The sequence below is a fragment of the Pelodiscus sinensis genome, chromosome 17, assembly GCF_052426305.1.
Source record: "Pelodiscus sinensis isolate ZL-2025 chromosome 17, ASM5242630v1, whole genome shotgun sequence".
NCBI classification, from domain to species: Eukaryota; Metazoa; Chordata; order Testudines; family Trionychidae; genus Pelodiscus; species Pelodiscus sinensis.
Window position 1 is genome coordinate 33,443,492 of NC_143068.1, and position 25,003 is coordinate 33,468,494.

General features: G+C 55.2%; 1 protein-coding gene across 1 annotated transcript in view; it reads left to right on the top strand.

Annotated features, from left to right (window-relative positions):
- Positions 1–8,701: 8,701 nt before the first annotated feature.
- Positions 8,702–25,003, top strand: part of RSPO4 (R-spondin 4) — a 29,696-nt gene continuing 13,394 nt past the window's right edge. Inside the window, exon 1 of the mRNA XM_075900895.2 lies at positions 8,702–9,099. Within this exon, the coding sequence (XP_075757010.1) occupies positions 9,021–9,099 (79 nt within the window). The 5' untranslated portion in view covers positions 8,702–9,020. The remainder of the gene's footprint in view (positions 9,100–25,003) is intronic.

A 25,003-nucleotide genomic window follows, 5' to 3' on the forward strand; every position in this document is an offset into this window, starting at 1 on the left:
AGTCCTCTTGTGGGACGTGCTGGCTGGAACATCTGGAAGGGTCCCCATAAATGCCACGTCCATGGCAACCACGGGAAAGTGCTTCCGGTTGCCTACAGAGCAGCTGTTTCATTGTTCTGAGGAACCCTGCTGAGTTGAGTCCGTCACTTTTTACCTACTTCGACATGAGTAACCACTTCCATTGATGTCATCCAATGGAGGATGAGTCACATGAGCACGAATCACAGACTCAGGTCTTCCATGCCAAGATAAATGATCTTAAGACAAGAGACCATTGCAGTTGAACTTCCCACAGGTTTGGCTCAACATCCTCTTCATTAGTCTTTCTCGCATGCTTTTTAAGATGGCTTCACCACGGGTGGTGGGTGAAGGTAGGGCTGGGGCAGTTGAGCCCCCCAGGCCTGTCCCCAACCCCCAGCCTTCTGCCCAGGCCATATGAAGGGAGATTTAAAAGACTGGGACTTTTTAGCTTAGAAAAGAGGAGACTCAGGGGGGAGAGGATCGAGGTCTATAAACTCATGACTGGTGTGGAAAAAGTGAATAAGGAAAAATGATGTACATGTTCCCACACCATAAGAACTAGGAGCCACCAAATGAAATGAATAGGCAGCAGGTTTACAACAAAGAAAAGGACTTTTTCTTCATGCAGCGCACAGCCAACCTGTGGAACTCCTTGCCAGAGGATGTTGTGAGGACCAGGACTTTAACAGGGTTCAAAAAAGAGCTCGATAGATTCATGGAAGTTAGGTCCATCAATGGCTGTTAGCCAAGATGGGTAGGAATGGTGTCCCCAGCCTCTGTTTGTCTGGAAATAGACAACAGGGGAGGGATCATATGAGGATGATCTGCCGTGTTCCCTCCCTCTAGGGCATCTGGTGTTGGACAGACAGGACACTGGGCTAGATGGAGCTTTGGTCTGGCCCAGTCTGGCTGCTCTTATGCTCTTATTATGTTCTTATGGTCAGGCCCCACCTCTAGCACCAGGTGGAGATGCAGCAGTGCACAACCCCCATGTCCCTTCCAGCACCACGGGGAGGAGGACGTGCAGGCTCAGCCTCGCCAGCTCTGGAGCAAGGGGAGGGCGGGCGCTGGGGGCAAGCACAGAGTTTCAGGAGGGCAGGGGATGCAGCAGCCATGTGCATCAGGATGCCGCTTGCTTTTCTTCCCATTCCCTGGACTATCAGAGAGCGAGGGGAAAGTACTTGCAGTCTGTGATTTACTCATCTGCCCCGTCCCCTCACCAGCCAGGTGTGAGAGGTGTGCACGGAATGCAAGTACTTTCCCCTCACTCCCTGGTAGTCCAGGGAAGAAAAGCTAGCCATGTTCCATGGTGCATGGCTGCTGCCCCCCACCCCGCCCTCCTGAAACTCCGCCTTTGGCTGGGGGCAGCAACACTCCTCCCCCATTATGCCTACAGTGGGCAGGGCCAGGCTGGCAATTTGGGAAGGCAATGCCTACCCCCGCCTCCATACGCACCGCCCCTGGGCTTCTCTCTTGTTGCCGTTTCAGAGAGAAGTCGCCCTCAGTTTGCACAAGCTTTGAAATGGGTACGGTGCTCCTGACCTACCTCACAGGAGTGTCACAAAGCTTTGCAAAAATGCTGGGCAACCTTTAAACACAGGGGGCTGGCAAAGTGCAAACTATTCTCCGACGTGCCATTCCCTTGCGCCCCGTTGTCTGTGGATGGAAAATCCATTAGCGACGAGCACAGAACGACATGTGGGAGTGGAACACCCAAGAAATGCGTGAGGCACAGAGGATGGATCCCAGTTTTTCACTCGGTCAGTGCAGATCTGTCATTGATTGGCTTCTTGTAGAGATTAACTGCTACCTCCCCCTTGTATTTCCTTGTTTGGCAAAGTATGAACGGATGCCATCTCCTCTATTTGAAAAGCCCATAAACTTTTGAAAGAAAGAAAGAAAGAAAGAAAGAAAGAAAGAAAGAAAGAAAGAAAGAAAGAAAGAAAGAAAGAAAGAAAGAAAGAAAGAAAGAAAGAAAGTGTTTGTACAGGTTGAACCTCTCTCGAACCTCTCTCGTCTGGCACTCTCTGGTCCGGCAACCTCCCTAATCCGGCATGATTGCAGTTAGCCAGATGTCCACATCTCATGGGTGTGGCCAGGTTTCCCATGGTCCCATAAAGTTTGTTTACAGCCACCAGTCCTGGCTCTCCATGTTCTGTGCTGTTCTTCAGCTCAAATTTACCCTTCGATGTTTTCTAAGAGCCCAGTAAGCGGTAGAAGAGGTGGTTGTGCTGCTAAGCATAAGCATGGTTTTTATACCTTCTCTACTGATTTGTGTGCGCCAATGCAGTAACATTGTGTAGCAACACTAACTTGATATGAAGAGAGGCCTTGGCTAGGGGTAGGAGTAGGCTTATTTCGGGTGTAACCGTACCCTCAGACATTATTAAACAGCATTGCAAGCGCTGTTCCACTTATTCACCTCCATGAAATAAAAATACAGAGACCCACTCACTATAATATTTCCCATGGTTAGGCAAATTCTCTGGTTCAGCACTGGATGGGTCCCTGGGGTGCCGGACTAGAGAGGTTCAACCTGTACTTAGGCCAGGGAGCACCTTTCCCCCAGCCTAGGGAGACTGTTGAGGCCACCTAGGAGTCTCCAGCAACTGAGGCACTGGGGTGACTGTAGCCACCAAACTCACAGCTCCTCCTCCTGATGGAGCCTGGGGCCATGCTCACCCATGACCCCCAAGAGGGTGTCACCCCACGAATTGGACGATTGGGGCCGGACCCCAAAGTGAAGGGGTTCTGGTAGAACGTATCCCAGGGCAGTGGCTTTAGACTCTCTGCTCACCGTGGCTCTGTTCAGGGATCTTCTCACACAGGACCCTGGATGGGGACCTGGTGGAGTGGGAGGGACCCCCCATGGCCTGAAGGACGGAGGCGCCATAACCAGGGAAACAAGGGGCCAGAAGTCAGATGCACCAACCACTAGGCTGCCCAGCCCTCCAGCGACCCACTGTTACATGTACATCCTACTTGAACCACACCCACTGCCCTGGGGGTTCAAAGTGACCAGAGCGCTGGCTTCCTTTGTGCCCAGTTTGAAGCTACTAGCAGATTTACCCGGCATTGCCTTGTTCCATTTCTTATGTTTGGAAAATAAAATGACAACGTCCAGGCTGGGGCGGAGGGGTTCAGTCTGCAGCTTGCCCCAGAAGAGAGGACAGCCCCGGCCCTCTCACTGCAGCAGCTTGGGGCCAGGTGAGAAGCGCCTCTCCATGGCCGCAGCAGCTCTAGGAGGCACAGCCGGGGGCAGGGGGCAAATCCCCTGGCTGGGCCAGGTCCAGGTTCGTTGCCCCCTGCACTCCCCAGCCAGAGGGAGGAATGCAGCAAACTGGGCATTTTCCCATCGCTCCCTAACAAAGGGGAACAACCAGCAGTGTCCCCAAATGAACTGGGGGAGGGGAACTTCATCCCTCCACCCCGAGGGTGCCAGGGGGTCGGAGGCTTGGGGCTGGGATGCCCCCCAGCCTGCTTCTTTCACTGACCTGGTGATTCTGTCTCTTTTCGGTATGGTGTTCTGAGAAGCAATCCCATTCTAGGCACATCCATTTTCCTGGCCAACCAAACCCTCACCTTGCTTTCTGTTATAATAAGAGGAAGCTGTATATTGAATTCGGTGGTCCTAGCTCTTAGGGTATGTCTACACCGCAAAGTTATTTCGAAATAACAGCCATTATTTCGCAATAACTTTCCTAGCGTCTACACAAGCCAACTGCTATTTTGAAATTAATTTGAAATCGCGGAGGGCTTATTTCGAATTGGTAAACCTCATTCCACCAGGAATAGCACCAATTTCAAAATTGCTATAGACGCGTATTTCGAAATACAGCGCCTCCAACCTTTCCCAGGGTGCTCTGCTGGCTGCTCTGGCCACAAGGTAACTTCTGACCTGATGCCCAGCCAGAACCAGTTCCAGCCGGCCTTAAATGTGATTCAGCGTCCTATCAGTGTGGACGTGCTATTTCGAAATGCATTTTGTGTGTAGACGCGTTAGTTCTGAAAAGCTATTTCGAAATAACGCTGTAGTGTAGACATACCCTCACTGTTTAGGGAGAGCTCTAGAACAGGCAGACAGACAGACACACAGGCAAACAAACTTTCAAATGTATATTAGATTCACAGCACCGTCTCACATAGCCCCCTCTTTTATGTTTCCCAGCTTGGCTAGAGGCCCCTTTTCCACGAGGGCTCAGTTTTCTCCCCCTACCTTCTTATGGAGGGGGTGACACCCCACTGCTGAATTTCCCCCAGCTGGCCTTTTTGCAGCCCATCCTCCATCCACTGTGTAGGCGGGGGTCTACCCCCACAGTTCAGTTTTATCACCATTCTTCCCTGTAAGCTGGGCACTTTGTACAGCCACTCCGATGAGATTCCAGTGCTGCCCAGGCATTTAGCAGAGTGCCCACAGTTAGGAATGTGAGTCTACTGGTGGTGCACATCCGCACATGACTCAGTGCACACAAAATTATTCCGCACATGGATGGCAACTATCCGCACACGGATGGAAACGAGTAGAGGGGACAATGGTCATCAGACTAACACGGCTACATTTCTATTACTAACGGTCATCAGGGACAGCCTACAACTCTGGTCCACAATCTACCCAGCCCTTGTAGAGGCCTCTGAGTTTTCCTCCACAAACAGCCCCCTGCACGCCGACTGTCTCTGATCCTCCTGGGCAGTTAGGCCTTTGAGACTGCTGCCTTACTGGGAAATGGCGTGTTCACACACACCCCCTCCCTGAATCCTTCCTTTGGGTCACCCCTGCTCCAGTTTCTCTTCTGGCCCAGTATTCTCCACTTGCTCCCCACTTTGGGGGCTTATTGTGTTCTGCTTAGGGTGTTCTGGTCTCCGCCTGTGTGGGCTCTGAATTCCAGGCTTCATCCCAGCCCCTCTTTTCCTGGGGGTTCCTTTCCCCAGGCTTCCCCCCTTCTCCTGAAAGCAGGGGTGGGGGACCTCAGGCCGGGCTCGGATGCAGCCCCCAGCTTTTCTGGAGCCGGCCCCCGAGGCCCAAGGCTCTTCCTGCAGCATTGGGGAGCCTGCATCTACTGCAGGACTGGAGCACAGAAAATCTCCTTGCCTGGTGTGTGCGGGGAATGCGGGCAGAGCCTTTCTCCTTCCCGCTCAGGGGACACGTCCTTAAGGGGCCGTTGTTTGGGGAGGTGTTTTGGCTTCTCACTTGTGCGCGGCCCCGACCGGCTTTTCTGTGAGGCCGCGGCCCTCGCCCCCAAAAAGGTCCCCCGCCCCTGCCTGAAAGGGAACAGGTTCCAATCATTCCCCCAGACTGTCCACCTCCCTGCCCTTTTGCATTGGAACTTAACTTCCCACGCTCCTCCTGTGGTACTAATGCCGCTGGGTTGGTTTTCTGCCTGTGCACACACCCCTGCGCCGGGTTTCCCCCTCCTGCAACCTCTGCAGTTCTACCTGCCTGCTGGAGGAGCAGGGAGACTCTTTTGGATTTGCCGGCACAGCGGTGCCACCAGACAGGGAGGGCAGCCACGTAGACTTAGTGGGACAGGCCCAGAGAATTTCTGTAGGCGCTGAAGGACTGGGCCAAGGAACAGCTGAGGCCAGGGGGGCAAGATGGGGAAGAGATCGTGAATGCCGTGATAGTAGAATAATGTATGCAGATCCTCCTGGACACCTCTACAGTCCGAGTGAGAAGACACCAACCGGTGACGGGGAAGGCAGTGGGAAAGTTGGGTGAGGAGTGTGCTGGGTGGCAGATTTTCCCAGGAAAGCAACTCATCCCTCCCAAGGGCGGGGTGGAAGGGACTAAAAAGATGAGATCTGAGTGGCAAAACAGGCCACTTCAACCAGTCAGAGTGTGACCTGCTACCAGGGTGGGGGAAAGGCCATATTCAGTGGGACTGCCCGAATACAAAACGGTGCAGGGGAATATTGCAACAGAGCAGGGGGATAGAGATATCCCTGTAACGGGGGGAGATAGACCAGGACCATTATTGACTCGCTGGCAGATCCTTCCCGGATGTGGAGCACTCAGTGGAAGTGGCTCGTCTCCCACCAGACAAGAGTCTTGCCCTAACCCAGTATCCCAGCCCACACCAGTTCTCTCCAAAGTCAGTAGCAATGTTTCAGGATCACCCACAGGGTCCCTCCCTACTTCCACCCTCCTGCCCCCCAGGAATGTCACATTTCATATGAACCACCTGCCTTCCCAGCATAGCCTGTCGCTGGGATTTCTGAACTACCTGGACAACCACCACCGGGCAGATTCAAACCTGGAACCTCAGGAGCTTAGTGCAGGGGGTTCTACGGCTTGAGCGATGAAGCCAGCTGGCTCTCAGCGGGGGCTGTAGAGTTCCCTTGTCCTTACCTCTCACTGTACTTGGTCTAAGTGCCACTGCATGGGTCAGTGAGCCACACTCATGCATGTGACGAAGTGGGTCTTTGCCCACGAAAGCTTATACTCCAACACTTCGGTTAGTCTATAAGGGTGTGTCTAAACTAGATGAGGCTGATCGGCAAAGAGAAATGAAGCCGCGATTTAAATAATCGCGGTTTCATTTAAATTTAAATGGCTGCCGTGCCGAGCCGACAAACAGCTGATCAGCTGTTTGTCGGCTCAGCGCGCTAGTCTGGACGCTCCCGCGCCGACCTCAAAGCCCTTTATCGACCTCCCCGTTATGCCTCGTAGGATGAGGTTTACCGGGGAGGTCGATAAAGAGCTTTCATGTCGGCAGGGAAGCGTCCAGACTGCCTCGATCTGCCGACAAACAGCTGATTGGCAGAGCGGGGCAGCCATTTAAATTTAAATGAAGCCGCGATTATTTAAATCGCGGCTTCATTTCCCTTTGCCGAACAAACAAATCTACATGGCTCCGTCACAGAGCCATGAAGTCTAGGCATACCCAAAGGTGCCACAGGACTCCTCGCCACTTTTGCAGATTCAGACTAACACGGCGACCCCTCTGATACTCGACTCCGTGTGTGGTTTCCACCTGCCCTGGCCTCTGTATCGCCTGGTTCTCTACCCGCCACCACATCACTTCCTCCATCTTTTCTGACTTGGCCCTCCCACGTCGCCTCTGAAGCCTGTCTGTGTAGAATCCTAGAACCCCAGGGCTGGCAGAGCCCTCAGGAATCAGAGTCCAGCCCCCCGCCCAAAGTAGGACCAACCCCAACGAAATCAACCCAGCCGGGGCTTGGTCAAGTCAGGACTTCAAAACCTCTAGGGATGGAGACTCCACCCCCTCCCTTGGGAGCCCAGCCCAGCGCTTCCCCACCCGCCTAGGGAAAGAGTTTTTCCTAATCTCCAACCTAGACCTCCCCCACTGCAACTTGAGCCCATTGCTCCTTGTTCTGCCACCTGCCACCACTGAGAACAGCCTCTCTCCATCCTCTTTGGAACCCCCCTTCAGGGAGTTGAAGGCTGCTCTCAAATCCCCCCTCCCTCTTCTCTTCTGCAGACTAAATAAACCCGAATCCCTTGTCAATCGGGTGCTCCAGCCAGCTCCCCAAGCATTGTTGCTTTAGTTTGTGGCTATTGCGTGGTTCCCAGACAAGCCCTGCCTATGAACAGGGACCTGCTCCCTCCGCAAGGAAGCCTTGGTGTGAAAGCCCTCTTGAATTAAGCAGCACGCAGGCACACCACGGTAACTTCACCGCCTGTGCTGATTGCTTGCCTCCTTATGGCTACAGCAGGCCCTCTCATATCAGTCCTGCAGCCCTCCACCCCATCCCCTGCGCATTTCCTGCTGCCCGAATTAGCCTTTTATGAACCTGCTTCCCTTCCTGGGTTCTCCAGCTGGTGAGCTGTTCACCTCCTTCACTCATCAGGCTCCCTGGTCCTGTCTTCCTTACCCACACCCAGTGCCCGGGGTGTCCAAAGTGACCAGGGTGCTGACTTCTCCAGCGACCAAGTTACGCCTGTCACCAGCACCCTGTCCCTGTCCCCAGCACAGCAAAGCCATTGTAAAAGCAACCCAGACAGCACGCCTAGTGGTGAGCTCACAGCCGTGCCACCGTTCCTATTGTCAGCATTTAAACAGCTGTTCCTCTCCAAATCTTACAGCCGAACGGCGTGGCCAGGCCCAGGCTGAGCGGGACTGGCTGCCAAAGGGAGATGCACTGGCAAACTCCAGCGCAGGGACACAGTTTGGGGAGAGAAATGCCAGGTTCCGCAGTGCTCGGTGAAACCGCTACTGGCAGCTTGGAACGGAAGACTCGGCCACAGCTCTAAAGAGAAGTGTGGGAAGAGCCTCCGGGAGCATAAACCGGCTCGGCTCCAGCTGCGGCCTCCATCTCCGGCTCCGGCCGAGATTGTCCCCATGTGCCTCTCCCCGCGCCCCCCACCCCAATAGATTTGTCAGGGAGTGTGGTTTAGTCAATTCAAGCCATTGATTTTTCCCCTTCCTAGAAGAAAGGCTGGTGAGACCAATGCTGTGCCTGACTCATTCACATGGGCTGGCCTGCCTGGGCCGGGGGCATGGGGAAAAAGGCCAGGGGACCAAATAAAGCTTGCCGGCACAGCCAGGGTTAATCTCCCTGACTCCACCCCAAGAGTGTGAGCAGTGGACTCTGCGCGGAACCTGAATTCTCCAGCCTGGCAGAGGTACAAGCACTGTGCAGCAGGGTGGGTCGGGTCCCAGCTGAGGTGGAGCCGAGGGGTAAACTCCAGCCGCTTTGCTTGCCAGTGGGGTTGGTGCTGGGGGGGCTGGGGAAGGGTGTGCGGGTGGGGGGCTGGGCTCTGCATATAAAGGAAGTGCTCCCCGGACCGACTACCACTTCTGTGGCACCATGATCTCCGCTGGGGACGGGGAACAGCCGGGGTCTTCGAGGCTCCCTTCATGCCCCCTTCCCCGCAGCGCTGCGTGACGGCTGGAGCCGCGCCGGGGATGCTGTGAGCCCTGCGTTTGCAAGAGGCGCTTTCTCCCTCCGCTGCCCTTGCTCGGGCTGCGTCCGGCAGGAGGCTCGCCCGCCGCCTGGATGGTCTGATTCCTTTCCGGCACTCCATTCCTCCTGCCCAGATGCAGCGGAGACTTTGCATGCTGCTGTTATTCATCAACTCTGTGGAAATGCTCCGGCAGGACAGACGGAGGAAACAAGGTACGGGGCGCGCTGCGGTTTGCCTTCCTTGCTCGGCAGCGGCGGGGAAAGCTGCTCCCGGAGAGGGCAGCCGGGCCGCCGAGCGAGCCGGAGGGGCAAAATAATCATCGGCTGCCAACTTTATTGCCCCAGGATACGGGAGGCATGAAAGGGGGCATTTTAGCTGGAGCGGGGCCAGATGGTTTGTTTCTAGGGGTCGCGGCACTGACCAAGGCAAAACGAGAGGCCAGGGTTAATTCGCGGCAGCCGACACAAACGTTGCTGTTTGATCCCTGCCGCCGGGGCACCTCTCATCTTTCGCTCGCTCTCGTCTGTCCAGCGGGGCGAGTATTTGCCTCCTGCCGCGGTGCTGCAGGGCTAGCTCAGCCAGTGGATGTAAAACCGGGAAGAGGCAAAGCACAGTGTGCGTGTGACATGCTCTTATCGACCGTCTCGCGTTGGGGAAGGGAGATGGATCACGTAGCTGGACTGTCCCTTGGAAAGCGGGTCCAGGAAGGCCAGGAGTTTGAGACTATCCAGACCGGGCTGGGGTTCAGTTCTGTGGCATAGCAAGAGCTGGGAAGCAATGCTATCTTACGGGAGCCCAGAGGAGTGGGTGAACCATAGCCAAGCACTGAAATCTTGTGTGCAGAATATTGGCTACCCCGTTGTTTAGGCGCCGCTATTCTGCTGGGGTGGGGAAGTTGGGGCAGTCGGGGCCAAGGCTTCTACACATACCAGAGTATCCCGAAATAGTTTTCCCGCGTCCTCAAAGCAAGCCTGTTATTTCGAGTTTGCTATTCTGACGTCCCTGTAACCCTCGTTCCATGAAGAGTGCTTTATTTCGAAATTTGGTGCGGTGTAGACAGCACCAAACGAGGCAATACGCTATTTTGAAATAGCATCGAAATAAGAGATGCCGTGTGTGTCGCTCACTTACTTTCCAGTTACGGTGCAGTGTAGACACACCTCAAGTCAACTGCAGTTCTTTGAGAGTGTGTCTACACTGCGCCCAGAGTGCAAAATAAGCTGCGCAATTTAGGCTACACAAATTGCATCGCTTATTTCGAGTCGCTTTCGAAATAGCTGATTTTGTCATTTGGCGCGGTCTACACAGTGCCAAATTTCAAAATAACGCGCTATTCCAAAACGTCTCTTACTCCTCATGGAACGTGGTTTACAGGAACGTCGGAATAGCGAGCCCGTTATATTTCAGGTGTGCCGTTAAGATGCGGGATAGCTATTTTAGGACACCTCCAGTATCCCAAAATAGCTCCACAGGGCAGCCGTAGCCTGAGGGAAGTTCTACTTCGGTGAACTCCTCTAATTTCTTCTGCCTTTAACATCTGCATTTTCACATTCAAAGCTATGCCTGGGACATATCCAGGCCACTTAATTAGCCCCATTAACATGGGTCCTACCATTGACAGGTACTTCTGCTGCTGTTCTATAGATCTCTTGGTTTTTGTTATTTCCTCTCCAACACATCTGAGGAAGTGGGCTTTGCCCACAAAAGTTCCCGACTCTGTATAGTTTGGTTAGTCTCTAAGGACGACTCGTTTTTAAAGTTACAGACTAACCCGGCCACCCCTCTGAGACTCCTCTATTCCGTACAGTTTCCTGGGATTCACTGGGCCAAAGGGGTGTTTGCAACGTGGCTTTGGGGGGCCGCGAGCAGCCTGCGATCCGAAGGCTCTGGCTTTGCTCTTTCCAGCTGTTCTTGCTGATCCCCCAGGAAAGAACCAACTTGCTCAGCCAGACCATGTGTGCTGTTGCTCTCAGGCTGGGGGAAGGGGCTGGCCTCCTTAACCCTCTCCTTTGGGCCTCCCCTGGACAGCTGTGATGGCAGCCAGAGCCAACGCCCAGCGCGGGATGACGAGGAAAGGAAGGCGGTCAGACCCATCTGCCTGCCTTCTCAGCCAGCAGGGCTACCTTAGAGCTTGCCCTGTGCCCGGAGCAGCTCACGGTCACAGTCAGAATCTGCTGGAGAAGTGGCCAGAGTTAAGGGGAAAAGGGCTACTCAGCTCTCGCACATGGGGGTCAAATCACTTTTCTCTGTTTCCATTCCACGCTTTCGTAAGGGGCGGGGAGTTGACAGGCAGGCGTGTATTATGGGCTGTGCGAGATGTGTCCCTCGCCAAGCTCTAGGGCCACACACGGCACGTGCCAACCTGCGCTGGAGCCACGGGCCAATGTTCCTGATGTTCTGTGGGCTCAAGATGTGGGGCCAGACCCCCAGCTGTTGTAAATTCGCAGGGGTCCATGGAAGTCCAGGGGGTTGTGCTGATTTACATCAGGTGAGAATGTGGCCCATCGGCTCAGTGGTGTAGATAAACAATCCTAAGAAAATCAGAACGGCCAGACTGGGTCCGACCAAAGGTCCCTCTAGCCCAGTGTCCTGTCTGCCCACGGTGGCCAATGCCAAGTGCCCCAAGGGGGGTGAACAGAACAGGGAATCAACCAGTGATCCCTCCCCTGTCACCCCTGGCAAACAGAAGGTGGGGACATCATTCCTGCCCGTCCTTGCTAATAAGCATCGATGGACCTAACCTCCATGAATTTCTCTAGCTCTTTTTTGGACCCTGTTAAAATCCTGGTCTTCACAACATACTCTGGCAAGGAGTTCCACAGGTTGGCTCTGTACTGTGTGAAGAAATACTTCCTTTTGTTTGTCTGAAACCTGCTACCCATTCATTTCAGTTGGGGACCCCTAGTTCTGATGTTATGGGAACAAATAAATAACTTGTCCTTATTCACTTTCTCCATGCTGGTCATGATTTTATAGACCTCTATCATATCCCCTCTGAGTCAGCTTTTCTAAGCTGAACAGTTCCAGTCTTTTTAATCTCTCTTCCGATGACACCTGTTCCAAAACCCTCACCGTTTTTGTTGCCCTTTTCTGAACCATTCCCAGTGCCAAGCTATCTTGAGGTCTCTGCTTTCGTCCTAGCGTGGGCCCATAGAGATCCTGGATTCTGCTCTACCCTCAGGCTTCCCAATTGCTATTTTCTTTCCCCCCTTCGGCTAGTGTGGCAGGAAGCGCATCCAGAGAGCCAGGCATTACCTTTGGGAGTGTGTCTGGCAGCAGAGACAAACCAGATGCCAAATTTTTCCTCAGAGAGCAGAGGTGAGGCAGGCAAGCATATCTCTGGTCACGGGGGGCTCGTGAGAAGCCAGCCCGGGAAGAGAATCTACTTTAATCAAGCGCAGTTGCTGTGAATCTGCAGTAACCGTCAGAAATTCTATGGCAAAACTGCATAGAAAACAGGCAAAACTGGGGCTAGAATCTGGCTCATTGTCAGAGATTGTGGAAGGGTGGAATCCTGGGTTCTGTTCCTGATTCTGCCACTGATTACCTGTTTGACTGGAGGCATGTCACTTATCCCCCTCTAGGCCTGATTCAGATTTCACTTGAATGGCGGGCGGAAGGGGGGTAAATCAAGACTTACTCTCTAGATGTGAACGGAGCTGTGGTCAGGCCAAGCCCCATGGTGCTCAAAGCCGTCCTTTAGCAAACACAAGTGCCTGGGCGCCAGCGAACTTGAGAACGAGAAAGACCCGAGACAGGGAACCATTTTGGAATGGAAGAAACGTTTTCACACAACCCTTGATGGTGCCAATGTCTGTGATTGCTCCTGGACCCAGGGTCCCCTTACGGTCCCCTTCACAGCCCCTCATTGAATGATCGCTCCAGCCAGGAGCTGGGCAGGGGTCCAGCAAAGGGCATTTGGGGCACACCCCAACGGGAATAGCCTGGAGGACAAGGAGTGTTCTCCACCCATGATGCCCACTTCCTCCTGGAGGGCTATGTCGACCTGGCCTTCAAGCTGCCACGGGTCCCAGATAGGGTCCTTCGGGTTCAAGTCCCTCGCGGGATGCTTCACAGCGGTCGGGATGAATGGTTCCGTGGGCATAAACTCAGCCCCACGGAGGTTCTGAGGGCCAGCTGCCCATGACTAGAGCAGCAGGGCTATGGAAGGCCAGGCTAGAAGGCTTTTGACAGGGTGGTGTGGCATGGGCGGCATGGACCCACCCCTCACCTAACACCTGGCCAGAACACTCAGCCTCCAGCACTGGGGTCCGTGAAAAGACAGCCATTGAGCTCAGCTGGCTTTGGAGCAGGCTTCCTCTGTGCACCCCAGATGTGACCTGCAGACTTTAAGGGCAGAAGGGGCCGTGCTGATCACCTGGTCTGAGCTCCGGTGCCTTGCAGGCCCCAGAACCTCTTCCACCCACTCCTGTGATAGACCCTCCCCTCTGAGCTACTGACAGCCTCACAGCCTGGTCTAAAGGCTCCGCGTTACTGAGTTTACACCCCTGCGAGTATCCTGTGCCCCGGGCTGGATGGAGGAAGGCAAAAAAACCTCCAGGGTTTCTGCCAATCGAAGCCAGGAGGAATTCCTTCCTGACTCCAAACTTGGTGATCAGATAGACCCTGAGCACGTGGGCAAGACCCATCCACCAGACACAAGGGACAGATTCTCGGTAGGAACGCCGAGCCTGCCCCAGCTAGTGTCCCGTCACTGGCTCCTGGCCAGCCTTGCTGCTCGCTGCCACAGATCCGTGGTGTGTCGCTGCAGGCAGCCTCGTCACCCCACGCCCGTAAAGGAAGCAAGCTCCGTTTCCAAGCCTGGTAGCTTTTCTGGCCCCGCAGCTCGCCTGGGAAGGCTGTTCCAGACTCTCCGCTGATGGCCAAGGCTGATCCTGCCCATTCACAAGACCCACAGCCACATCAGGCACCACACAACTTGGGGCACCAAATTTCATCATGCCCTAGGCAGCCGCATGCTGCACATGGGCTCCAGCTGCCCCATTCCCCCCCCCCCCCCATACCCCTCTCCCAGCTCAGCACTGGTCTGGCTGCCCCAGCCACCTCCCAGCCACCGGCTCCTGGCTCAGCTCCCAGCCCCCACTCACCGGGTGGTGAGGGGCTCTCATGGGCTGGAGACCTCGGATGGAGCAGGGGCAGGTGCCTCCACCCTGTGCCTCCCTCCCAGCCTGCTCCAGCTTGCCAGCTCCCCCGGACCCAAAGGACCAGACCACAGGTTCTGCCCCGTGTGCAGAGCGGCCATTCCCCCCTGGGGGCAGCGGGGCTGGGCTGCAGAGGGCACCAGCCTTGGCAGGGGTGGCCCAGCTGATGGCAGACGGATAAAGGTTTTTTCCATCCCTCCTCCTGTGGTCCCTGAAGTTTGGAAAGCGAGTGATCAGCCCAGGGCAGCTCTTGCTCCGCTGGGTCATTGGCTCCCTCCGCTGGACAGTCACTGAGCTCCCTCCCGTTTTCCTTGCTTCGGGGCTCTTGCGGGACAGGTCCCCCGTAGCCCAGAGCAGAGCAGGACTGGCGCAGCAGTGAGGCCTTGGCTGCTGGGCGTTCCCACTTAGCCCGCAGAGCCGGTGGGAACAGGTCAGCCCCAGTGACGGGGCTACGGGGATCTGGTCCAGAGAGAGACTCTTAGGCTTGTCTGAAGGGCACGTTAGCCAGCGACCCGTCTCTGCTCTCCCAGGCAGATCGTGTACCGAACAGGGCCCTGCTCCAGCAAAACACGCCCGCGTCTGCTTTGCGGCCGGCTGGCCTGCCAGTAGCCTCGCTGAAGCACCGAAGAGCTGCGCTGGATTGGGGCCCGAACCCCCAACACGCTCCCGGTCTCCGAGTCACTCAGTGACCAGAGGCCTCCGGGCTGCCACAGGATTCCGAGGCCTGACTGGAGCTCTGGCCCAGCTGTGAGATGTGGACCGGACTCCAGGCATCACCCGACCCAGGGCCTGAGGGATTTGGGGCAGGGAGCAGCCCACTGGGACTTGCCAACTCCCTGCCCGGCTCAGGAGTGCGCGTCGGGCAGGTAGAGTTGCCAGGTGGATTGGGATCGTCTCTAATAAGACCCTTAAGGTTCTGTGTTTTGCCGGGGGGGGGGGGGGAGGGTCGGGAGCCGCTGGCCCACAGAAAAATCAGTCGGGGGCTGCACACACGTGAGAAGCAAAAAACCAAAAAACCCGTCACTGACGTGGCCCCCGACTGGGAAGCAGAAAGACTCTCCCCATGTTCCCTTCACACACCAGGGCCTACGGAGGGCCCGGCCTAGTAGATTTTGTGTGCTCCAGCCCTGCCGGGGGATGGAGCATCCATGGGGGTTCCCCAATGCTGGGGGGAGCCCTGAGCCTCGGGGGCCGGATTCAGGCAAGCCGGAGGCCACACACGCACACACTGCAGGCCGAGGAGCGGCGTGCACCATCAAAATCCACACTTCAAATAACGCTTCTAATTCCAATCCCTCTGTTTGGCGTCAGTCATAGAACCATAGAGCTGGAAGAGCCCTCAGGAGTCATCAAGTCCAGCCCCCTGCCCAAGGCAGGACCAGTCCCATACGCCGTCCATACGCCCCTCTCCCCTCATCTCCAGAACTTCGTCCTGTCTCCGGTGCCTCGCGCGCTGGGCGTTTCTCGTCCTAAGGCCTCTCGGGGCCGGATTCCCAGGCATGGTGCCTGGGCGGGTGCGTACATCCCCCTCCCACCTCGGGACTTGGAAAGGACAGTTCCAGCCTTGGCGTCTCACTTGTTCTCCCTCTCTCCCTTCAAGTGCCCAGCGTTGGCTGCTTCATCCTTTTCCCTTGCCCAGATATTTACACGCCCTCGCCTCAGCTCTGCTGGTTAGGAGGAAATGGAGCCTGACATGGTTCGGGGGGAGGGAGGGGGGACTATGTGAAACCCACCCCTCGGCGAGGGGGTCTCTGAGCCAGGCCTGCCCAAAACTTCCCACTTCCCACCAGTGTGGGGTCTGTGGGGCCGAATCGGGTAGCCGGTGTAAATCAGGAGTAACGCCACTGAAATCAGCAGAGTTCCACTGGGGCAAATGAGGCCAAGATCAGCACTAACATTGTCTTGTCCGTTACGTGTCTTTAACGGGCAAGACCAAACTTGCCAAGCAGAATGGGCTGGTGCCCAAAAGGCAGAGGGCTCGCAAACAGCCTGTGTGTGAGGGGAGATCTGGGGGGGGGGGGAGTGTTAATCCCAGGGCCATCCTTACCCAGACACAGAATATGCAGCTGCACAGGGCACCTGAAAATCTGGCGCATCGCTGGGTCTTAATGCCCACCCACCCGCCTCTTCCTGCCCCTGTCCCTCGGCTTCCTCCGGAGAGGAGCTAGTTAACTTACAAGTGAAAAGCCTGGCAGAGCTATTAACAGAACATCCGACCTGTGAAGGAGCCATTCCCGTGGTCATGAAGCCTTTTCCCAGGGCTGTATGGTCCCTTTCTGAGTGGGCTGTTGGTCGACAGGGCCGGAGTTTAACATTCGTTTTAAAACTCTTTCATGAGTGTGTGGCTGGAGATTGTAAAATCACAGCTCTGAAAGGCGTCATCTCCTCTCCCCCTCCTCCTGGGCTGCCAGAGGGCACCAGTTTAATAGCACTACGTCGGACATTTTCACAGAAGAGGCCACTAATTTCTACACTGTGAGTTAGGGGTGTGATTCCCCTCCTCTGCTCCTCGTCACTTTCACCGAGCCGATAGCAGGGGGTAACATCGTGGAGCGGGGGCATGGCTGAGCCGGGCCAAGCACAAACTCACTGGGCTCAGGTCGGTTTCTACAGCTGAGCCCTGCCTCCCTGATGCTATCCCCGCTGCGGGTACACTGCCATTTGTGCTTATGCTAGTCCGATGAGTGCGAGGCTGAGCGTGTGTACACGCGGAACAGGGCATAGCCTGGCATGCCTGTCTTCTCACATGAATGCCTCTGCTCGGTTCAGCTCTCTTCTCCTTGCACTTCCTTCCTGGGCCCTTTCTCCATTCTACCAGTTAACAGGCTAGATATCCCCTTAACTCTGCCCCATTAGGGTAGAACTCAACCTAAGCCCCCTTGGCCTCAGTCAGGCCCGCTTTGGGGAAACTAATTGGATTTATAGTGAGACATGCTGATTTGACTTCTGGTTCTTAGCACCCTGGTGCACGGCCCCAAGCTCGTAGTGTGCACATAACCTGCTTCTGTCGATCTCTTCCCAAGCCAGGCCGGACACTCCAAACTTCTTTCCGCTGCTCTGCTTCCATCTCCCAAAGAAACTGTGCAAGGCGCATGCCAGAAAATATCCTCACACCCTGAAAGAGCAAAAGGCCCTTGTAAATCCTTCGGCATGTCAGCAGGGCTGGGACTCAGGACATCTTGGTGTCTCCAGCTCCGGGGCTGCCTGGCTGGCTCGTGCTGGAGGAGCCGGGAGCCGGACGCCTGGCGATTTTCCTGCGGGCGTGAGAAATGCTCTGACGGGTCCTGACTTCTCTGGGCCAGCCCCTTGCCTCCACCGGAGCCCAGTGCAGGGGGCTGGCTGCCGGCCGTGCTGAGACTGGCGGGACCCAGTGGGGCAGGGAAGGGCCCCTCTCCCCTGCCCCGGCCTCCCTCTTCCTGGCTGCATGAAGCACAGAGCCAGGTGGCGGGGTGCTGCACTGGAGAGTCCCCCTGCCAGTCCGCTGGGGTTCCTCGAGGTTAGCCGGGCCCCAGGGCTAACCCCTCCATCCCAGCCCTGTGCATTCTTGGTTGGCTTCAGAGAGCGTTAGTGTCCACAAAGGGTTCAAGGGAGCGCAAGGCTCCGGGGTGAATTTCCCCGTCAATGTAGCCGCTTTTAACTCACTGTGCTGAACTGGGGAAGAGTCTCCAATTCGTACAGGCCCCCCCGGCCTCTCTTGTCTGAACCCCTAGCCCCACCCTGTTCTCCCAGGTCGACGGCGAGCAGCCAGCCCCCGAGAGCCCGCAGCACCAGCCAGCCCGGGCCGGGCGGACGGAGACTCTTTCTAAAGGGGCCTCGCAGGGCGGTGGGTGACACGCCGGAGAGGGGTGGGTCTCCTGGGAAGAGGTGGCGGCAGCTCTGTGGGAGGGGGCCGCAGTGGGGGGGGGGGGCTCATTCCTTGAGATGCCCAAGCCCGGCACTTCCGGCTGGTCTGTTACGCCTCTAGCCTCTTCTGGGCACGGGCTGGGGGCTCCCTTGCGGCTGGACAGTCGCTCGCTGGGAAGAGCAGGATTAACAAAGAGCACAACCCCACCTCGCCCCCACCCCCTTCTGCTTTCCTGATGCCCTGCCCACCGGCCAGGGCCTCTCCTTGTCATATTCGGAACTGCTGGGGGGCTGGGGGTCCTGCGTTAGCCCCCCCCCCCCCGTCACGCCCTGCGCTACAGGCCTGATCCACTGCGCGGGAGACTTTCCCCTCCTCTCGGTGCCGTCTGGATGTGGCCCCCCCTCTCCCCCGCGAAGACAGACCAGGGACAGGACCCCCCTAGGCTGCCCTTGCTGCTGTGGCGCCGCTGCCGGGGGTGGAAATCTGAACCCGCCGCTGCCCAGGGAACGAAGAACGGCTCCGTAACGCCAGCTGGCTGTGGGCCCGGATGTTCCAAAGGGCGGTCGCACCCTGGGGGGGGCAGTGAGGCTGGGGAGGGAAGCACCGGAGGGGGAGGGCGGTCCTGGCGCCTGCACCCTGGCGGAGGATGCCAGCGGCGATGGAGATCGGCGCCAGGGTAACGGGCCCCAGCTGCCTGGCCCAGCTGGAGTGCGCAGCTGCCCTAAGGTCTGGCGCTGGTTCCAGCCCTGAAGGAGGATTCAAGAACTGGGCTTACAGACCGCTGGGAAACCTGGATCAAAGCCCACCCTTGGGGGACACAGCCCCTGCCTTGCCCAGCCGCCTCCCCGGCTCTCCAGGCTCTCCGGGATGTTACACCACAGCAGGCTGGTCCCACAGAGCAGGATCCTCTCCTGGGAGACTTAGGGGACATTTTGGACCACCCCTCTACCCCCCGCCCGGTGTTAGTGCACGGGCAAGGCACACCCACAATTTGGGCTCGATACTGTGCCCCTTGCACAGTGCTGGGGACCCCTAACGTACAATGCCAGGCAGCAGGCAGATAGAATCAGTGTCACGTTTGGGTCTCGCTTATGAAACTAGCAGGCAGATCAATGTCTTGGCGTTGATAACACACGTGGCCTTTCACACTTCCCTTCCGGCATGTCTACACCACGCAGAAGATTGATGCTGCTACGGTCGATCTTCCGGGGTTTGATTTAGCAGGTCTAGTATAGACCTGCTAAATCAAATTCAGAGGGTGCCCCGGTCAGCGTCGGTACTCCTGCTCCTCACGAGGAGTAAGGGGAGCCAACAGGAGTGTTTGCTCCTGTTGCCACATGGTGGGACGGCGCGGAAATGCAATTTAAGATACATTGACTCCAGCTCCATACTTAATGTAGCTGGGGTTGCGTATCTTAATTCGACCTGCTGCAGCATCGACCGGCCCTTCTAGGCAGAAAAGAATCGAAGGGTGATCCCGCTTATCCTGGGATACCAGGCGCAGCTCTTCAGAAACCATCAGAGCCCTGCCAGTGGACAAGAAAATCAGAGCCCAGCTGTTTGCATTTTCACAGGTCAAGTTTTGTGGCTTAACCTTAGAATCATAGAATCATAGAATAGAATCATAGAGCTGGAACGTTCTCGGAGATTCTTGTCAAATGACATCCCAGGCCTGCGGAGAAGAGCCCCCCTGTTTACTGATTCCTTGCGTGGTCCTCTTACCGCACTTTCACAATCCATTTAATTGGCTTTAAACTCTATTTTGCCAGTAGACCGGGACCTATCACGGCCGTGGGCCATGCCATTTTTAAAGATGCCAGTGACCTTTTTACGGGTCTTTATGCTACAAAAATATTTGTGCACGGTCCGCACACTCTGTTGCAGTTTTATGTAGGTAACCATTCGCAAACGCATGCCTCTGCAGTGCGGTTTAAGTGTCAGGTGCAATGAAAGTGCACAGAGAATCAAGGGTCTGGTCTAAACTTCTTTGAAGGGAGCAGGAAGACTCCTAACAGGCGTTGGATCAAACCCCAGAGCTGCATCTAGACTGGCATGATTTTGCGGAAATACTTTTAACGGAAAAGCTTTTCCGTTAAAAGCATTTCCGCAAAAGAGCATCTAGATTGGCAAGTGCCTTTGTGCAAAAGATTTGCTTTTGCACAAAAGCATCTGTGCCCAGCATAGACGCGGTTTTGCGCAAGAAAGCTCCGGCGGCCATTTTCGCCATCGGGGCTTTCTTACACGAAAAATTCCTGTCCCTGTCTACACTGGCCCTCTTGTGCAAGAACACTTGTGCAAGAGGGCTTTTTCCTGAGTGGGAGCGTCAGAGTTCTTGTGCAAGAACACTGCCAATCTTACATTAGATCGTCAGTGCTCTTGTGCAAATTCAAGCAGCCAGTGCAGACAGGCGGCAAGTTTTTGCCAGTCTAGACGCACCCCAGATGTATTAATCTGTAGAGTCCCCTAGATCCTGGGATTTTAATGGTGTCCATTTAATGTTCATTTGGATTTGGCTCTGTGAAAAACCCAGCTGAATGCAATAAGCTCCATTCCAGAGTGAGCTTGGAGACACACCAGCGACTCTGGCGAGGTTACTGCAGAACATAAGAGTTCATTAAAACGCCTTAACTGTCTCGCCCTTTCTATGAGCAAATGCCCCCCCACTTTCTCCGTGTGACCGGACCCAGCCAGAGGCTGGGCTAGCTGTTTTGGTGCGGTGCATTTACAAAGTAGGGGTGCATTTTTGTATCTGCAGCTGGCCTCCCTTTTAATGTGGTTGAATGGTCTCATAGCCAGGCGGCTAGGCAGAACCAGCCAGTGACTCTGGGATCCTGGCTTGGGACTGTGGCTGGAACATGAGTAGTTGGGACCGTTAGTGTCCTAAGAAGCCAGGCAGAGCTGAGCCAGGCGGCAGGTTTTCGCACCCACATTTCACTGCACTCACAAATAGGGACACCCCCGTTTTGCATGCGTGTGTCAGGCAGCCGGGTGGCCAGAGAGCACCTTGTGCGTGTAAGCACCTTGTGGGGACCGGCCTGTGGCAGATGGAGGCACGGTCTCTTCTGACACCCCACAAAGTTACATGAGCTAGAGGGGAGCCGCAAAGGCCGAGGCAGGGGCTGTCAAGGACCAGTCCGCGTTGCTGTATGAGGCTGCTAAACTCAAGGCAGGCTGGGCAGAAAGTCTGAGAGCCGGCCGAGGCATGATGCAAAAACCAAACCGCTTGGATCTCACTCCGGGGTGCGTGTGAGTCCATGCTGAGCAGGAGAAAAAGTTTTGGGACCCGGGTGGAAATCAGCCTCCCTCTGCTTGTGATATGAAAACATAAGGAGGGCCAGGCTGGGTCAGACCTAAGGTCCATCTAGCCCAGTGTCCTGTCTGCCCACAGTGGCCAATGCCAGGTGCCCCAGAGGGAATCACCCAGTGATCCCTCCCCTCTCACTCACTGACAAACAGAGGCTGGGGACACCGTTCCTACCCATCCTGGCTAATGAGTATGGATGGACCTAACCTTCATGAATGTATCTAGCTCTTTTTTGAACTCTGTTAAAGTCCTGGTCTTCACCACATCCTCTGGCAAGGAGTTCCACAGGTTGACCATGCACTGCATGAAGAAAAACTTCCTTTTGTTTGTCTGAAACCTGCTGCCTATTCATTTCATGTGGTGACCCCTAGGTCTTACGCTATGGGAACAAGGAAATAATTTTTCCTTATTCACTTTCTCCACACCGGTCATGACTTTTTAGCCCTCTACCCTATCCCCCCGAGTCTCCTCTTTTTTAAGCTGAAAAGTTCCAGTCTTTGCAATCTCCCTTCACATGGGACCCGTTCCAAACTCCTCAACGTTTCTATTGCCCTTTTCTGATCCCGGAACTTATTTCATGGGCCGTATTTCTCTTCTAGCAGCTCCAGACTTTCTCCTATTCACATCAACCTCCTTGCCTGGCAGGTGCCAGGACCCAGGCTAAAGCAAACCTCAGCCGCAGTGCCTCTAAGACTCCTCCCCTTCCAGCCCCCTCCTTTTTAACACGCTCTGATGCCACCTGCTCCTAGCGTTTCCCCCAAGGTGCTATATCGGAAAGAGAGTCAGAACACCTGGGTTCTTTTCCTGGCCCTTTTTTGTGGCGTGACATTGGGGTTATATGATTTAGCATCTCAGTACCTCGGCTTCTCTCTACCTTGGGTGCAATGCCACCTAGCTCCACAGGGTGTGCTCAGCGGTCTCCAACCCATCGATCGGGACCCACCGGTCAATCGCAGTGTCTCCAACAGTCGATCTCTGGGTTCCTGCTAAGCTGTACGGCTACACACACAAAATTCTCCTTGTTCGCAGAGCTGTGTGGCCACACTCACCACCACTTACTTTCCTGCTGGAACAGAAGGTGAGTGGTGGTGGTGGTGGAGGCCTGGTGGGCTCTGGCCTGGCCACATTGTGGTGGCAGGCACCTGCTCCCCTTTGCTCTGGCTTCATTTCACATGCTCGAAAGGTCATCAAGTCCAGTCCCCTGCCCTCCCGGCAGGACCAAGCACCCTCTAGATCATGCCTGACGGGCATCTGTCCAACCTGCTCTTCAATGTCTCCAGTGATGGAGATTCCACAACCTCCCCAGGCAATTTATTCCAGTGTTTAACTATCCCGACAGGCAGGAAGTTTTTCTCATTCCAGGGGGAGTAACGGTAGTTCGAATTAGGATCTCTAATTCGAACTACCTACTCTGTGCCGCTTGTAGCCGCGGGCACGGAGTTCAGACTAAGGGGGATTTAAAAATGACGGCGCCCGGGAACATGCAAATGAAGCCCGGGATATTTAAATCCCGGGCTTCATTTGCACCTCCGATTGCCCTCATTTGCCTACCTAGCTCGAACTAACGAGCTAGTGTAGACATACCCTCTGTTAGTCTATAAGGTGTCACAGGACTCCTCGTCGCTTCTGCAGATTCAGACTAACACGCCTACCCCTCTGATATTCTCGTGTCTTGCTCACAACACCCCTGTTAATACATCCCAGAAGGATATTTGTTTCTTTTTGCAACAGCATCACACGCTTGACTCATATTTAGATTCCTTTCTGCAGGACTCCTTCCTAGATAGTCGCTTCCCATTCTATATGGCTGTGTCTAGACTGCATCCCTTTTCCGAAAGATCCCTTATTCCTCTTAAAATAAGGAATAAGGGATCTTACGGAAAAGGCTTTATTTTCCGAAAGATCCCCGTCTAGACTGGCGCTTTTTTCCGGCAAAGCTCTGAGCAGGAAAAAAGTGGCAGCCATGTTTATGCAAATGAAGCAGGGGGGATTTAAATCACCACTTCATTTGCAATTGCGATGTGTCTAATTTGCATCCCTTTTCCGGAAAAGGGATGCAGTCTAGACACAGCCTATGTGTGCAATGGATTGTTCCTCCCTATGTGGAGCTCTTTGCATTGGCATGTGCTTAAATCCCTCTGAAATGTCAAATGAATCATGGACTTACATGCTTTGCAGAATTAGGGCCTTAGTCCCTACTTAACTAGCACTGCTATCAAGTGCCGAACTCACGCAACTCCTGTGGAATTTGGCCTGCCTCCAGGCTAGGCAAGAATTGCAAGGGCTGGCCCATGCGGTACATTTCAGTTGGTATTTACCTCCCTTTGCCACATGCAATGTCCTGAAAAATCTTCCCTTCGGATTCCTGCCTGGCTAATTTGCTGGGCCTGGATTTATGGAGCTTTATGTACCCCACCCGCACAGGCAGCTCCGGGTTCGTTAGCATCCGTGTGGTGCTTGGGGTGAATGGTGTAGGGGAAATGCCGAGGGGGTTGTAGTGCTGGCCACTGGAAGCCAACAGGAATGTTGGAAAGACAAAAGGTGAAATTCATGTCATGCGATTTCGCGCAGTCACGACAGGCCAACAGCTGTTGGGAGCCTAAGAGCCACGAGCCCGTCGCTTCCACGGCACCCGCCCAAACTCCGGCCAGTGGCTCCAAAAGCCACGCAGCCCGTGTGAAATCAGGGGGCGTCCTCGTTCCCACCCCGCAATCCGGACAGCGGACAGCCTGGGCTGAACCCGCCACAGAGGGGGTGCAGATGGGGGCTGGGCTTCTTCCCAGCTGTGGCCAGGAGTCCTGTAGCAAAGCTGGCTAGAAGGCCGGGCCCAGCGGGTAGTGATCAACAGCTCGATGGCAGGCTGGTGGTCGGTTTCTAGCGGAGTGCCCCAAGGTTGAGTTCTGGGACCGGTTTTGTTCAACCTCTTTATTAATGACCTGGATGAGGGGATGGATTGCACCCTCAGCAAGTTTGCGGATGACACTAAGCTAGGGGGAGAGGTAGATACACTGGAGGGCAGGGATAGGGTTCAGAATGACTTAGGCAAATTGGAGGATTGGGCCACAAGAAATCTGATGAGGTTCAACAAGGACAAGTGCAGAGTCCTGCCCTTGGGACGGAAGAATCCCAAGCACAGTTACAGGCTGGGGACTGAATGGCTAAGCAGCAGTTCTGCAGAAAAGGACCTGGGGGTTACAGTGGATGAGAAGCTGGAGATGAGTCAACAGGGCGCCCTTGTAGCCAAGAAGGCTAATGGCATATTAGGTTGCATTAAGAGGAGCATGGCCAGTCGATCCAGAGATGTCATCATTCCTCTTTACTCGGCTCTGGTGAGGCCACATCTGGAGTATCATGTCCAGTTCTGGGCCCCCAATTACAGGAAGGATGTGGATGCATTGGAGAGGGTCCAGCGGAGGGCAACCAAAATGATTAGGGGGCTGGAGCATATGACCTATGAGGAGAGGCTGAGGGACTTGGGTCTGTTTAGTCTGCAGAAGCGAAGAGTGAGGGGGGATTTGAGAGCAGCCTTCAACGTCCTGAAGGGAGGTTCCAAAGAGGATGGAGAGAGGCTGTTCTCAGTGGGGGCAGGTGGCAGAACAAGGAGCAATGGGCTCAAGTTGTGGTGGGAGAGGCCCAGGTTGGATAGTAGGAAAAACTATTTCCCTAGGCAGGTGGTGAAGCGCTGGGCTGGGTTCCCTAGGGGAGTAGTGGAGTCTCCATCCCTAGAGGGGTTTAAGTCTCGGCTTGACAAAGCCCTGGCTGGGTTGATTTAGTCGGGATTGGTCCTGCCTAGAGCAGGGGGCTGG